This window comes from Bos mutus, chromosome 22 (assembly GCF_027580195.1).
Source record: "Bos mutus isolate GX-2022 chromosome 22, NWIPB_WYAK_1.1, whole genome shotgun sequence".
Lineage (NCBI taxonomy): Eukaryota > Metazoa > Chordata > Mammalia > Artiodactyla > Bovidae > Bos > Bos mutus.
The window spans coordinates 67663751-67678177 of record NC_091638.1 but is presented as its reverse complement, the minus strand read 5'-3'; the positions used below and the strand labels follow the sequence as shown (position 1 = coordinate 67678177).

General features: G+C 54.7%; 3 protein-coding genes across 3 annotated transcripts; 2 read left to right on the top strand and 1 right to left on the bottom strand.

Moving 5' to 3' along the window:
* Nucleotides 1-258: 258 nt before the first annotated feature.
* On the bottom strand, nucleotides 259-3561 carry EIF1AD (eukaryotic translation initiation factor 1A domain containing). Its single transcript, XM_005894027.3, has 6 exons — nucleotides 3074-3561; nucleotides 1795-2018; nucleotides 1539-1647; nucleotides 1329-1437; nucleotides 1116-1166; nucleotides 259-577 (listed from the first exon to the last, which is right to left on the bottom strand). The coding sequence occupies exons 2-6, from the start codon at nucleotides 1879-1881 to the stop codon at nucleotides 433-435; spliced, it is 501 nt and encodes a 166-aa protein (XP_005894089.1). The 5' UTR covers nucleotides 1882-2018; nucleotides 3074-3561; the 3' UTR covers nucleotides 259-432.
* A 48-nt stretch (nucleotides 3562-3609) lies between these two features.
* Nucleotides 3610-5434, top strand: BANF1 (barrier to autointegration nuclear assembly factor 1). The gene is made up of 3 exons (XM_005894026.3): nucleotides 3610-3763; nucleotides 4433-4571; nucleotides 5033-5434. Exons 2-3 carry the CDS (start codon nucleotides 4449-4451, stop codon nucleotides 5177-5179), a joined length of 270 nt encoding a protein of 89 aa, XP_005894088.1. The 5' UTR covers nucleotides 3610-3763; nucleotides 4433-4448; the 3' UTR covers nucleotides 5180-5434.
* A 5539-nt stretch (nucleotides 5435-10973) lies between these two features.
* On the top strand, nucleotides 10974-12490 carry CST6 (cystatin E/M). Its single transcript, XM_070360032.1, has 3 exons — nucleotides 10974-11277; nucleotides 11823-11948; nucleotides 12280-12490. The coding sequence occupies exons 1-3, from the start codon at nucleotides 11038-11040 to the stop codon at nucleotides 12361-12363; spliced, it is 450 nt and encodes a 149-aa protein (XP_070216133.1). The 5' UTR covers nucleotides 10974-11037; the 3' UTR covers nucleotides 12364-12490.
* Nucleotides 12491-14427: the final 1937 nt, after the last annotated feature.

Genomic DNA, 14427 nt, shown 5'->3' with positions numbered 1-14427 from the left:
TCAACGCCTGAATGAGCATTAACTGCAGGCAGGCAATGAAGTGGGCATGCCCCCATGTATTACCTACACGCAAGGAGGCACACAGGGCCTGGCACTGACTTAAGTGCTGGACGAGAGAGGGAGAAACTAGGAAAGAATCCAGCCATTCCCCACTTCCTGCCCGTTCAGCCCACCTGCCCATGAGGCCACCGCCGAGGAGCCGTATGTCATGTCATCCGCACACCCCTCCTTCCTCCAAAGAGCCACTCTGACACCAGCCTGAGTCAATACCCACCAGGGGTTTAATTCTCCCATGTCAGAAAGTCAGTTCAGAGAGGGGCCCTGCTTTGTCCCCATCCAGGGGGAAAGATCCGCAGAGCCCCCTGGGAATGTCCACGCTCAGAGGAGCCCAGGACCAGTCTCTGAGCAAGAGGAGAAGCGGGTCCCGCGGTCTCAGGCCGCCTCTTCCTCTTCACTCTCCTCCTCGCTCTCATGATACTGTCTGCGGTTGGTGTTAACAAAAAGGTCAGAATCGTCTTCAGAGCTGGACTCTTCTCCTGACGACTGTGGCTCAGCTGGGAGTTCTGGCTGAGTCTGTCTGCACGGGGGAAAAGCAGAGAGTTAGCCCAGTGCCTTCTGAGAAGACCTGCAAACAAGGAGCCCCATTAAGAGGACCATGTGGCCAAGCAGTCAGGGCTCGGTGAGCCAGACAGGAGAGAACTGCAGGAAAACTGGCCAAACACTACCTCCCTATACCCATCTCAGAAATTCGTTAGAACTGCTGATTTTAATAGGATTCTACTATGACCAATGAACACTCAATGAACTCACACTTCTTACCAGGTACTAAGCAACTTTACAAGCATCAGTTTCTTTAATCCCTACAGAGCTCCCATTTTACAGGTGATGAAATCTGAGTCTAAGAGCTTAACCTGCTTAAAGTCACCTGGTTGTAACTTGCAAAGCCCAGACTTTAACCCAGGAGATCTGACCATCAAGCTATACTCATCAGCACTTATTCAGGCTCTCTCACCAGGGACCTGATATACAATGAAAGGAAAGCTATATTTTCCCTCCAGGTGCCAAGGCCTGAACCCCCATTTTCTGTCTCCCCAATCCCAAGGCTTGCGTCTCACCTGTTCCTATTGTTGTTGTCTTTCTCAGTCACTTGGGAGAAGGCCTCGGGCCTATGCCAAGAGAAGAGCCAAGGTCAGAAAGGACAGAGAAACCCCTCAGCTGCTGCCAGCTGTTCCTGCCTGAAATGCCCGACCTTCCCTCCCCTAAGCCCACAGGTACGAACGAAACCCCCAGGGAAGTGGGGCAGCCAGTGACCAAGAGGACCACCCTACCAGTGCCCGTCCTTCTGCAGAGAGCGCACGTGGTCTTTGCAGAGCACAAAGGAGATCTCAGCCTTCACCTTCTCTCCTTCTTCAATAGGGTCAACGATGAGAAAGTCCCCTGCAGGGAGAGGAGAGAAAAGCACAGTCAGTCCTGCTTGTGGTGGGGAAAGCCGAGGCCACAGGAAACGCTTCGGTCTCCCAAAAGGCTGCCTCTCTCACCTCTCTTGATCCAGATGTTCTTGCGGTACTTGGAGGGCATGCTCACCAGGAAGCGCTGCCCCTGGGCTGTCTCCACCTCATGTAGATTGTTCCCTGGGGTCCTGAGGACCTGGTCCATGGGAGACCAAGAACCAATCAGCTTCATCAGCCAGTTCCAACACCTGCCGAGCTGTATAGCACCCTGCCCCAACCCCAGGGGCCTAAGAGGATGGAGGAGTCAGGGGAAGCAGAGCAACTGGTCCCTGATGCCACTCACCCTCACGATCTGCTGCTGGTCAGAGGGCACCATGTGCTCCCCCAGCACCTCCTTCACCACATGTTTCCTCTTGGTGGCCTGAGACATGGTGGGTCCTGTCCCAGGGGGGCGAGGGATGCGGAGACTCTCAACTCTTCCTCCTGAGTTTTTTAGATGGTAGGCTGAGAACCCAGGACTCTTTTGAAGATGAGGACGGGCCTTTTACTGAGGAGTGATACAATGTCCTGGTGAAGAATATGGGCTCTGAAATCCAATTGACTGGACTCAAATCCTACCTTGGTTATTTCCTGGCTGTTCAATTTCTCTAGACTTCAGAGAACTAACCCAGAGCATTAGCAGTAGAACAAAATAACCATAAGCAAAGCAGGAAACACAGCATAAGACACATAAAAGTAACTTGTGTTTATCCCTTAAGTGCTGGCATAACGATAAAAACTAAATATATGTTTTAGAAAAATAAGCCATTCTGGAAAGCACTTGGGGAAGAAGCAAGGTAAGTTACTTCTTCCTCAACATGTCTGTACATCTCAGGTGTGACACAACCACACAGGTGTTCAATCTCTCAATACCCTACAGACATAGACCAGCTCCGACAAGCCAGGTCAGGAATGAGCTAATTTAAGGGCAAGGTAGACTAAATTGATTCTTTTGAACTGTGGTGTTGGAGAAGACTCTTGAGAGTCCTTTGACAGCATGGAGATCCAACCAGTCCATCCTAAAGGAAATCAGTTCTGAATATTCATTGGAAGGACTGATGCTGAAGCTGAAACTCCAATACTTTGGGCACCTGATGCGAAGAATTGACTCACTGGAAAAGACCCTGATGCTGGGAAAGACCGAAGTCAGGAGGAGAACGGGACGACAGAGGATGAGATGGTTGGATGGCATCACCGACTCAAGCTCTGGGAATTGGCGATGGACAGGGAAGCCTGGCGTGCTGCAGTCCATGGGGTCACAAAGAGTCAGACATGACTGAGCGACTGAACTTAATTGAGACCGTTTTGATCTTTGGCATCTGCTGTTTCTGACCCTGGTACTGCAAGACAACGACTGATGCGTACTCAGAAGACAGTTGTTCAGTCGCTAAGTCGTGTCCAACTCTTGCGACCCCATGGACTGCAGCACGCCAGGCTTCCCTGTCCTTAACTATCTCCCCGAGTTTGCTCAAAGTCATGATGGTTTCCAAAGGAAACTCCGAAGTGTCATCTCTAGTTGCCGTCCCCTGCCCTCCTCCTTCCCTATCCCGATGTAAAGATGCTCAGAGGCAAAGAAAACTTACTCTCTGGCCCTCGGATCCCACGAAAGCTGCCAGAACGACCCGGTTCTCCAAGCAGGACGCAGAGATCGGCTCGTCCACGACTCACTTCAGAGTTGAGGCAATGAAAGCAGAGAAGAAGGACTCGCTAGTGGTCACGATGGTGGAGTCGGCTTGGACTCAGGTCTCGGGCGCATCCGGTTCCCGTCCGACTTTAACAAGTCCGACAGCGAGGAGGACAACTCGTGTCGGCCTGAGTCGGACGCCGTACTTCCGGCGCTCTCCCGGAAGTCTCCTGGTCACGCCTCTCTCCTTGTCCGTCTCTCTAATTCTTCCCAACACCGGGTCGGCCAAGGTTAAGTGGTTAAGTTCCGCATGCCGTGCAGCAGATAAATAAAGTTTTCTTCTCACAGGTTTCTGTTCCCCGAGGCCGGAAATGCTTCTTAAGAAGCAAGACTACAAAAGGCACTCCGGCGTCCTGCGAAGCAACCGGAAACGAACACCTACTAAGGGCGCTCTCGAGGTCTGGGTGGTGTCGCAACTCTATGACTCTAAGCGGCTAGAAGTGCCCAATGTAGGTTTTTTTTTTTTTTTTTTTAAAGGCGGCCCTTGAGGCGACCCGGAAGCGGAAGTGGAAGAAAGTTCTAGTGTGCTGAGATAGCGGCGGGAGCAGCCGGGTGGCGGGAGAAGCCGTTACAGGAACGGGAGCTGTGGGTGAGCGCGAGCCGCGGAACAGGGCTCGGGGTGGAGGCCAGAACGGGCGCGGGGAGGAGGGGGAGGCAGGGAGGAGAGGGGCCGCGAGCGCTGAGACGGGCCAGACGATGCACTCTCGGAGAGGGCTCGGCGAGGCCCGGGGGGGGGCGGGGCGCGGCGTAGGGCTCGGCGGGAGTCCAGGTGTGGCGCTGACGCGGCTGAGCCGGTGTCCGCGCTCGGGCTGCGCCTCCGCTCTGTGAGTAGCCTGTGCGGCTGCCGGGTCAGAGAACCCTTCATTTGCTTTTCGGGCCAAGTGGCCATTCCAGACCCGAGTCAGTGCTGCTTTTGCCCAATCAAGGTCACAGAGGAGTGACAGCTTGAGGGCGGGCCGTGGGTACTGACCGACTGTGGAAATCTTACCTTTGTCCTGCATGCGCGGCCTGTTAGGGCAAGATAGTTTCTCCTCGGGGCGGTACCAAAACCCAGCTCTCGCAGGAACTGGGAGAGACTTCGCTCTTAAACAGTGAGGAAAAGACTGTTTGGACCTCAGTTTTCTCATCTGTGAAGTGGGGGGAATCGAAAAAGTCCCCATAAGAGCTGCTCTGGCATTTTCTTCCTGTGAGATTGCCAGTGATTTTTCGGGCGTTCCCGTGTTTTCAGCCCTAATTTCCCTCTTCTTGGGATTCCCAGATTAAGCTTGATCGAGATGACAACCTCCCAAAAGCACCGAGACTTCGTGGCAGAGCCCATGGGGGAGAAGCCAGTGGGAAGCCTGGCCGGGATTGGCGAAGTCCTGGGCAAGAAACTGGAGGAAAGGGGCTTTGATAAGGTGTGGAGTGGCTACCTGTAGTTGGGCGGGGCGCGACTACAGTATTTGCCGGCAGCTGGGGAGTGAGGAGGGTGTGTATATCTGTTGGGGGGTGGACGCTCGTGTGTGATCTGCAGAGTCAGCCGGGCAGAACCAACCCTGCCTCTTGGGCTCCTGTGTGGGGAGCCACAGGAAATTGGCCCTTTCTCCCCTCACCGTGATATTTGTTTCTGTTTGCCCTGGGGTCTTAGTTGCAGCTTGCAGGATCTTTCACTGGGACTCACAGAGTCCAGAACCCACGGAATTAATTGCCCCACAGCAAGTAGGATGTTAGATTGGGCCAGGGATTGAACCCATGTCCCCTGAATTGCAAGGCAGATTCTTCACCACTCGGCCAGCAGGGAAGTCCCAGGAAGTGGTCGTCTTGTTCCTAATCCTACAGAGCACTCAGCAGCCCATCTTTTGCTTTGCCCGTTTTGCAGGCCTATGTGGTCCTCGGCCAGTTTCTGGTCCTAAAGAAAGATGAAGACCTCTTCCGGGAATGGCTGAAGGACACGTGCGGCGCCAACGCCAAGCAGTCCCGGGACTGCTTTGGCTGCCTGCGAGAGTGGTGTGACGCCTTCTTGTGATGCTGTCTGGGGAGCCCCGACCCCAAGCCCCAGCGTTGCGTCTCCAGAGTTTGCAGCCTAGTGAGGACTCCTCCTCCGTCCTCTACCAAGGAAGAGATTGCTGTTGTCGTGCTCACCTCCCATGTACTCCAGGGCCTTTGGGGAGTTCTCTCCCCTCACCGTTTCAACTTTTTTGGAATTCTCACCCTTGCATGCATCTTCCTTCTCCTTTCCCTGCCAGTTTCGTGACAATAATTACCAGCTTTTCTGAGTGGATTCCTGGCCCTGTCCCTCACCCCCACCCGTGGTCTCTTTTATGCCATTTGGCAGTCTTTTTGGCAGAACAGTCACTGTCCTTGTAAAGTTTTTTAAATCAATAAAGCCAGTGGCCTTCATGACTGGGCTTTGTATGTGGGAAGCAGGCGGGCTGGGAGTTGCCTGTTCCCCAGGGACTGACCAGGTTTGCCACACTGCTTATCAGTGCAGATCGAAACTGGCAGCTTCTCTTACACTCCCGAGGGCGGCCATCCTGGTGATATGGGCCTTGGGTGGGTGCCTCGGAGTGTCTCAATCCCCCACTAACGTGGGAGAGTGGGTTGGTTCCTTCCTGGGATCCAGATGTCCATGTGGTCAACAGCTAGGTTAGTCAGCATCTGGTGGAAAGTCTGAGGGAGTCAGAGCAGGAAAAGGGTGGATGGGATGTGGCTGAGGTCTACCTGCCATTGGTCATGTGCTCTCCTGGCCTCTGGGATGAGTGGGCGGGGCTCATGCAGTCCGCCCTGTTCTCTCAGAGAGGCAGAAAGTGTGTGGGCAAGGCAACTGGGTGGGCAGGCTTGAGTGAGTTACACTTGTATTTGGTAAATTTTCATCTTCTGTTTATTGGACTTAGTATGAACCAGGTTCAGAGCTAAGGTCTGTGCAAACATTTTTTTTTCTTTCATAGTAAGTAGTAGTAGTCTTTTCCACAGATGAAACTAGAGGCTCAGGCTGACTAACGTCTCCATGGACTTACTACTGGGAAGTAGTGAGACTGGTCCTCAAAACATCACATGGAAACCCATGGACCTAAGAGCCATGGGTGTTCTTTGCTCATGGTGCTTGGTCTCTCTGAGACTCAGGTTCCCCACCTGGAAAATGAAATTGTTGTAAGGATCAGATGCACTCCTGGTGTTGTTCAGGAGCTACTTGTTTATAGAATTTTCCTCATCCTCGGGGCTTAAAGTCTGGTGAGGGGAGAAATGACATAATGAATAGAAACCTTGGGATAGCATGAGGAGATTTTCATGATTTCAGAATAGGGAAAGATTAAAAAGCTGATAAATTGAACTCCATCATAGAAATTTTGTTCAAGATAATCAGTGAGTGAGGAGCCTAACCCAGGGTGAGAAAGGATATTTGCGACCCACATAGATGACACAGGACTCCAGAGCTGCAGTCAAGAGAAAGCAGACAATACAATAGAAAAGTGGGTGAAAGACCGGGAGGGCAGCCACACAGGAATACCTGAATGGTGAGTAAGCATGTCAGAAGGTGTGTGATCACGTTAAGTCATCAGAAACACAAATAAGATGCCATTGTACACTCACAGGGTTGGCAAAAAAATTTTAAGTCAGACAATACCAGGTTCTGATGAGGAAATGGAGCAACAGGAACAGATATCCAACTAGTGGGAGTGTAAATTGGTGTGAACAATTGGGGAAAACAGTTGGGTGTTTGCCAGTAAACCTGAAGACCCACCCTGTGAGCCAGCAGTTCCTCTCCAGGGATGGGACAGGACGCAAGGCACACCTGCGTCACACCTGAGCAGATGTTCACAGCAGCCTTGTTCATTCACAAGGGCTCCCAGCTGGATCCATGTGTGGGCATCTTTGCAGAGACAGTAGAACTAGAAGGGGGAAAAGTGCTTATTGCAAAAGAAAATGAAATCACTGAGTTGTGTCCGATTCTTTATGACTCCAATGGACTGTAGCCTGCCAGACTGCTCCGTCCATGGGACTTTACAGGCAAGGATACTCGAGTGGGTTGCCATTTCATTTTCCAGGGGATCTTCCCGACCCAGGGATCGAACCTGGCTCCTGCACTGCAGGCAGACTCTTTACTGTCTGAGCCACTAGGGAAGCTTATTGCAAAAGTCGTTGGTAAAGAGAAGTGGGGAGTGATTGCCTTTGGGGGAAGGAGACAGGTGTGATGCATGGGAGCATAGGGGGCTGAGAGTAGCAGTTTCCACTTCTTGACCTGTATGGTGGTGATCCAAGACACTGTGTACTTTTCTGTATGTTAGCTACATCTCAGAACAGTAGAAGATAAAAGGGAGAACAAAAATAAAGACTCAAGGATAGAGCAATTAGGTAATTAGAAATTATGCTGATTATTAGGGATGAAGGTTCGGTGTAAGCCTGGGTCTTGGAAGTGTGAGAGGCCCCCTGGAAGGTCACCAGGTGGCCAGAGCTGGGCCCAGCTCTTGTTACAGGCTGCTTCCTTGGAGGGTGCCAGTCTGAAGCCCAGAAAGGTCATGGGGACTGTCCCTGGAGTTTCAGGCCATACTATGGTCTAATGTTACTCTGGTTGGGTCCAGGGTCTTCCAGCTGTCCTGACCTCTGAATAACTTTCTTCACCTGCAAAATGATGGTGCTACTAACTCGGGGTGTTTGTTGAGAATAGACCAGTGGGTGAAAAGTCTTTGGAAATTGTTAGGTTGGTGTGCAAAAGATTTGTTGGTGTCAGCACAAAGGAATGACAGGGTAGGGGCAAGTGAGCTGGGGACACTGGCCCTTGGCTAGTTTCCCAGGGAGCAGGTGCAGGTTAAGTGCAGCTGCAGCTGAGTTCCAAGTGACAGAAGAGCAGACCTAGAAGAACCTGAGGAGGTTCCTGGCCGCCTGGGGCTGCCTCTCCACCTCTCCCAGCATGTGCTGCAGTCTGGGCCTCTTACTCTGCCACTGCCAGGCTCTCTTGGTCGGGCTCCGGCCTGGCCTTGGCCTCCTCATCAAGCCAAGCTCTCCCCAGCTCTTGCACAAATGGGTCTGTTGCAGAGAAGAACCGGTTCTCACTCTACATTGGAACTGTTTTTTTGACTCTCTTCCTGCTGTTCTTATGTGTTGTGTTAGTCACTGAGTCATGTCTGACTTTTTGCAACCCCCTGAACTTTAGCCCACCAGGCTCCTCTGCCCATGGAATTCTCCAGGCAAGAATACCGGAGTGGATAGCCATTCCCTTCTCCGGGGGCTCTTCCTGATCCAGGAATTGAACCCCAGTCTTCTGCATCGTAGGTGAATTCTTTGCTGTCAGAGCCACCTGGGAAGCCAGGACATAATGGCCTGCCTCAGAGGACCCTGGCCCTCTGCCTGACTGTGAAACTAAAGTGCGTTTGTTCAGCTCATAGAGAATCCGACTCTGTCCCCCTGTGAATGACTACAAAAAGGGGATTAACACGCTTCTTCCAAATGCTGGCCCTCCTGGAGATGTTTTGCAAGATTGAAGGCCCTTTTTACTTGACCTCCTCACTGCCTCTTCTCTCGGCTGGGCCTTTTGACTTCAGTGCCTCATTGCTTCTCTCTCAGGTTCTGTAAACGAGCCTGGCATCCAGACCCCAACAGCACGGTCATTTTGAGACATTAGTCTGCCATCTCAGTCAGCCAGCTTCCCAAATACAGTTGTATTCCTCGCCTCAGCACCTTGTCTCTGGGATTCCCTGGCCTGTCATATGGCAAGCAGAGGGAGCTTGGACTCCATAACTGGTCTGTCCCTTTAAGGCAGACACCTGAGCCCACAGCAAACTTGGGACTATTCCTTGGCGTCCCAAGATTGTTTTTCACAGCTGTGCTGAGGGGGGGGGCAGCATCTGGACTGGGCAGTGACTACACGCTGGTCCTGGTCTCCCTGGGAGAAATCCCTGCCTTTCCTGACCGCGGGATTCTGAGGGTCTGAGAATTGGGGTTGGGATCAGGGAATCTTGGATGCTTACTCATAGTATTCATCACAATAATAGCTACCACTTATTAAGCCCCAACACTTTGTTGCTTACTGAAAACCACCACCTCTCCCAAGCCCCAGGTAAGATCCTCAGAGGCCCTGAAACACTAAAGATTAGTGTCCCCAGAGCAAAAAACACCCACCTCCCCCCACCCCCCAACAAGAGATTAAAAGTACAAACTGCCCTGCGCTTGGCTTCCCCGGTAGCTCAGCGGTAAGGAATCTGCAATAAAGGAGACAGAGGAGATGCTGGTTTGATCTCTGGCCTGGAAAGAGCCTCTGGAGAGGGGCATAGCAACCCATTCCAGAATTCTTGCCTGGAGAATCCCATGGACAGAGGAGCCTGGCGGGCTACAGTCCATAGGATCTCAAAAAAGTCTGAAGCCACTAGCACGCACCCTGAATTCTTAAAATATTAATTGTAGAAAATTCTAAAAAATGTCAAACTTTTCCTGTGTTGACTACTTCAGTGCTGCTTTTTATATTGTGTCAGATTATTCTGCCCAGAAATCATAGCCCTGGGACTTGCCCACTGGTCCAGTGGTTTTTCTGGGTGCCTAATGTCCTCTGCCAGCATTCAGAAGTTGTTCTGTGGAATTTGCTCGATGCTCAAAGGTTCTTTCAATGAATTTGTGGGGGAGAAAGTGGTCTCCCTGTCCTATTCCTCCGCCATCTCGGTCCAGTGGTTAAGACGCCCTTACAAAAGAGGATGTGCATTCTATCCCTGGTCTGGGAAATAAGATCCCACATGCAGAGTGTGGCCAAAAAGTTAAAAATCATAGCCCTGTTTTGCCGGTACCTCCAACATATGCCCAGTTTACCTATGGGTGACCCAGTTTCAGGCCATTATAATTAGCAAGACCTTAGAAGACAAGAGTTGTCAACCTTTCTTCAGGTGAGGACTGAGGCTCCCAGAGGTCAAAGGGCTTGCTGGAAGTCCCCCAGGCAGTAAATGGCAGAGCTGGGACCACCCACACTCCTGGCCAGTTCTCGTCCTTTGGGCTCCCTCTGGACTGAGAACACAGATTTGAGTTAGACTGTGTCTCCTGTGTGGGGGTGCGCTCAGTCATGTCCAACTCTATGTGACCCCATGGACTGTAGCCCTCTAGCCTCCTCTGTCCATGGGATTTTCCTGGCAAGAACACTGGAGTGGGTTGCCATTTCATATTCCAGGGGATCTTCCCGACCCAGGGATCGAACTTTCATCTCTTACGTCTCCTGCATTGGCAGGCGGATCCTATACCACTAGCTCCTGCCTGGGCTTAAAAGCCAGTGTCACCATTTACTATTTACCAGCCTGTGTTCTTGGGCAAAATCAATTGTTTACTCTATGTCCTGTTTACTCCTCTGTAAAATGGAACCCTTGCTCACTGATCCCTACATCATGCTGGTCACGAGGGTTAAACAGTGCCCGGCTCAGTGCAGTAGGGACTCCTGCTTACCTGCTGTTTATATAGCACCTGGCCTCCCCTAAGCACTTATTGAAGCCTCGAAGCAACCCATTTCACAGAGGAGGAAACTGAGGCAGTGAGGGTTAAGTAACTTCTCCAAGACTACGCATTGGAGATAGTTAAGAGCTTGCTGGTAGCTGTTGTGGGTTTCTCATATGGGATGGGTCTCCGTGAGCTGTCCCTGTGGTGGCACTTGCGGCTGGGAGCTGTCGCAGTCCTTGCCCTCCCCAACCAGGTGTGCCTGGAGGGCAAGCAGCGTCGTGGTGATGCCCAGGTGTGCTGGGGCCTGTCCGCTGTCCTCCTCCGCACCCCGAAGGCGGCCTCGCGGGTGGACCGCCCAGGCTGGGTGGATCCCTCCCCGCCTGCGGGGGCGCGCGGCGAGCGGCGGGCGGGGCCAGGCGGGGCCTCGGAGCCCATAAAAGCGGCGCCGGCCGAGGTCGGACACCGACACCGACGACCATGGCGCGTCCGAGCCTCCTGCTGCCGATGGCCCTGGCCTTGCTCGCACTCTGCCTCCTGGCGCTGCCCCGCGACGCCCGGGCCCGGCCGGGGGACCGCAAGGTCGGAGAACTGCAGGAACTGTCGCCCAACGACCCGCAGGTGCAGAAGGCGGCGCAGGTGGCCGTGGCCAACTACAACATGGGCAGCAACAGCGACTACTACTACCGCGACATCACCATCCTCCGGGCGCACAGCCAGGTGCGGGGCGGGCGGGCCGGGCCGGGGAAGGGGCGGCGCCGACGGGGGGAGGGGGTACGGAGCCGACGGGGGAGAGGGGGCGGGGAGGCGAGCGCGGCCCCAGCCGGGCCCCAGATGGAGGGGGCGACTAAGAGTAATCAGGGCGGCATCTTAATACAACAGTTTTCAAAATCCAATTAATGTCAAAAGTCCATGCGGAGCAGAATCTCAGAATTTCAAATAAGGTTCAACCCTGAATCGGCCTGGTCCTGAAAGGCGGATTGGGGTGCGGTGGGGTGAGTGAGAAGGGGCAGCGGTGTGGACTTGAGTCTCAGGCTCCTGCCTGGCCCAGGCTCTGCCCGCCTCACCACAGGACCCCCACCAGAACTCCCTGCTGCCCTCTCCCCGCCTTTCCAGTCCCCCCATCTCAGGTTTGAATCCAAAGGCGGTGTGCTGGCTATGCCCAGGGGAAGGTGATGGGTGATGGGGGGACACGGAGGGAGGTGAGAGGTCCAGGTCAAGGGTTGTCTCCAGGCACCCCTGACCTGTGCCCACCTCTGCCCCAGCTGGTGGCGGGCATCAAGTACTACCTGACCGTGGACATGGGGAGCACGGCCTGCCGGAAGAGTGCTGTGGCTGGAGACCACGTAGACCTCACCACCTGCCCCCTGGCCGCAGAAGCACAGCAGGAGGTAACAGCTGTGTCCCCAGTTAGGCATCAGCCCAGCAGCCGGGCCCTTAGGTTGCCCAGCCTGGACTGGTCTGGCTGGCCGGGCTGATGTGTGGCTGACTCAGCCCTGAGGCTAGGGTGAGGGTGCAGAGAGGAGCAGACTGGGGCTTCCCCTGGACTTGGCAGGGTGGGAGGGCGGGGTTGCCTGGAAAGATCTGGGGTCTGGTGGTCCTGACCATCTAATTCGCTGTTCCTTCTTGCATCCCAGAGTGTCACAGGCACAGGGCTGTTGGGAGGCGGTGGCCTGGGTGGGGCCTGGGCTCACCCCATCTTTTTCATCTTTCTCTCTGCAGAAGCTGCGCTGTGACTTTGAGATCCTTGTGGTTCCCTGGAAGAACTCCTCCCAGCTTCTAAAGCACGACTGTGTGTCCCTGTAGAGACCCCTGTGGGCTTGGGGGAGAGAGGGAGCCAATGAGGCTGGGCAGGACTGGGCGCATGGGTGGAGGGGATGTCAGTTCCTTGGACTGTATCTACGGCAATAAATCGCTAGCACTGCTTGTGGCATTGGTCTCTTCTGAGTCCCTCTCTTATCCTCACTCCCACTCCCAGCAACCCCGCTCCAGCCAACAGGGTGCCCACGCCACCCCATGCTTGGCCTCTGCCATCTCAGCCCAGAAGATGCTAAGGGTGCAAAGTTCAGCTCCCAAATTTGAGTCCCCCAAATATCCCAGCACCATAGAGGAATGATCCTGCAGAGACTCCCAGAGTTTGCCAAGTTATGGGTGGGGAAACAAAGTCACAGGAGAGAGATGATGCCCCAGGACTAGAAGGACACAGCAGCCAGGGGAGACTGAGGGGCGCCTGAGCCCTGTTCCCTCTCAGCTGCCAGGACGGCTCAGAGTGGCACGTGGGGGGTTTAGCCCACCCCGCCCTGCCCCGCCCACTGAGCTCTCATCCCATGAGATTCTTAGACCAGCATGTGGCCCAGAGATGGCAGAGCCCCTGCCGGCCAAGACACACACACTGTGGGCCCCATGCCAGGAGGACTCCCCCACCCTCTGTCCTGAGCAAGACCCCTGGAAGGGGCTGGCAGGGAGCGCCCAGGGGAGCGAGGTCAAATCCGCTGTCCATAGAAGGGGTGAGGAGACAGATGCAGTTTAATGTCCTTTAAAGAAATAGAGTTGGAACAGGTTTTGCACACCTGAATCTGTGGCTGGAATTAACACTCACTACACAAGATGCACACACGCATCCAGAATTTCTCAAGACTCCAGACACACAGACACACACCCACCATGAAGCCTCAGATTGCTCCCAGGCACCACACACACATCCAGACACACACACACACACACGCATAAGACCTAGCAACCCAGAAGCACAGACACAAACACACGGGAACAACAGCCCCACGCTGAGGACATCCTGGAGACGTATACACAGCCCCCCAAACACAGAGCCACAGGCCCCGGCTGGAGCTGTCTCTCAGATGCCCGAGGCACACCCGTGCGTGTCTGGGACAGGATGGGTGGGAACCGGATCCTGTGGGAGCTCAGAGGGTGGGCCCCACCAGGCCCCAGGCGGCGGCCGGGGTGGGTGTGGGGAGCACCTGGCGGCCCCTGCCCGCGGCCCGGCCAGGCCAGGCCTCACGCCCACTCCTGCCCAGCCAGCTTCCTGCCCGATGCTGGGACTTAACACGGAACAGCCCCAGCTCCCGGGTCCTGCTCCTCTAGAGCCCTCGGAGGCCGTTTGGGGTGGCGGTGGGCCTGAGGAGCTGGGTCTGAGGACCGAGGGTTGTAGGGGAAACTCCAGCCTGTCAGATACGGCAGATGCGGTCAGTCTGCTGCTGGCTGGCTCCCAGGTGCCAGCAAGCAGGAGCCTCCTGCGTGGCTGGCATGGGCTCAGGGGCAGGAAATGCTGCATGAATGTGTGAGGTCGTGCGGTGAGGTGAGGCCAGTGGTCTCTGCGCCCGTGGAAACTGTGCCCAAGTCCCCGGTGGGCATTTCCTCCGCAGTCTGTCCGTTCTCTCGGCTGGGCCTGGACCCGGGATGAGACGCGCTGCTTCTCTCTGGGGCCTGGAGACGTGGCCACTGTCTGGTCCAGACTGGATGTAGACGGGGTAGCGAGCGAAATGGCCACCCCTCAGCCCCTGCTCTGGGCTTCTATCCCCGATTCCCTCCAGCTTCACTCTGCTAGAGGTAAGGTGGGTGCTGTGGGTGGTGGGAGACCTCCCTCTGGCTGGATGTGAGCGGACTTAGCTCTCAGTGCCCACTGCCATCCTGGGCATCCTACAGGGGCGCTCATCCCTCGCTTTCCTCTACCAGAGGCTTGTCCCCGCCACACACACCACTCCCTATGCCCAACCCAAGGCCAGGAGGACTTGAACAGCCTCCCTCCTCTCCCCTCCCCGAGGCTCTTTAGCCTCACCGCAGGCAGGGCAGGTTATGGTGATGACCTCTGCCTTCTGGGCTCAGGCTGTCCCCAGCGAGTTGGCACCCCGA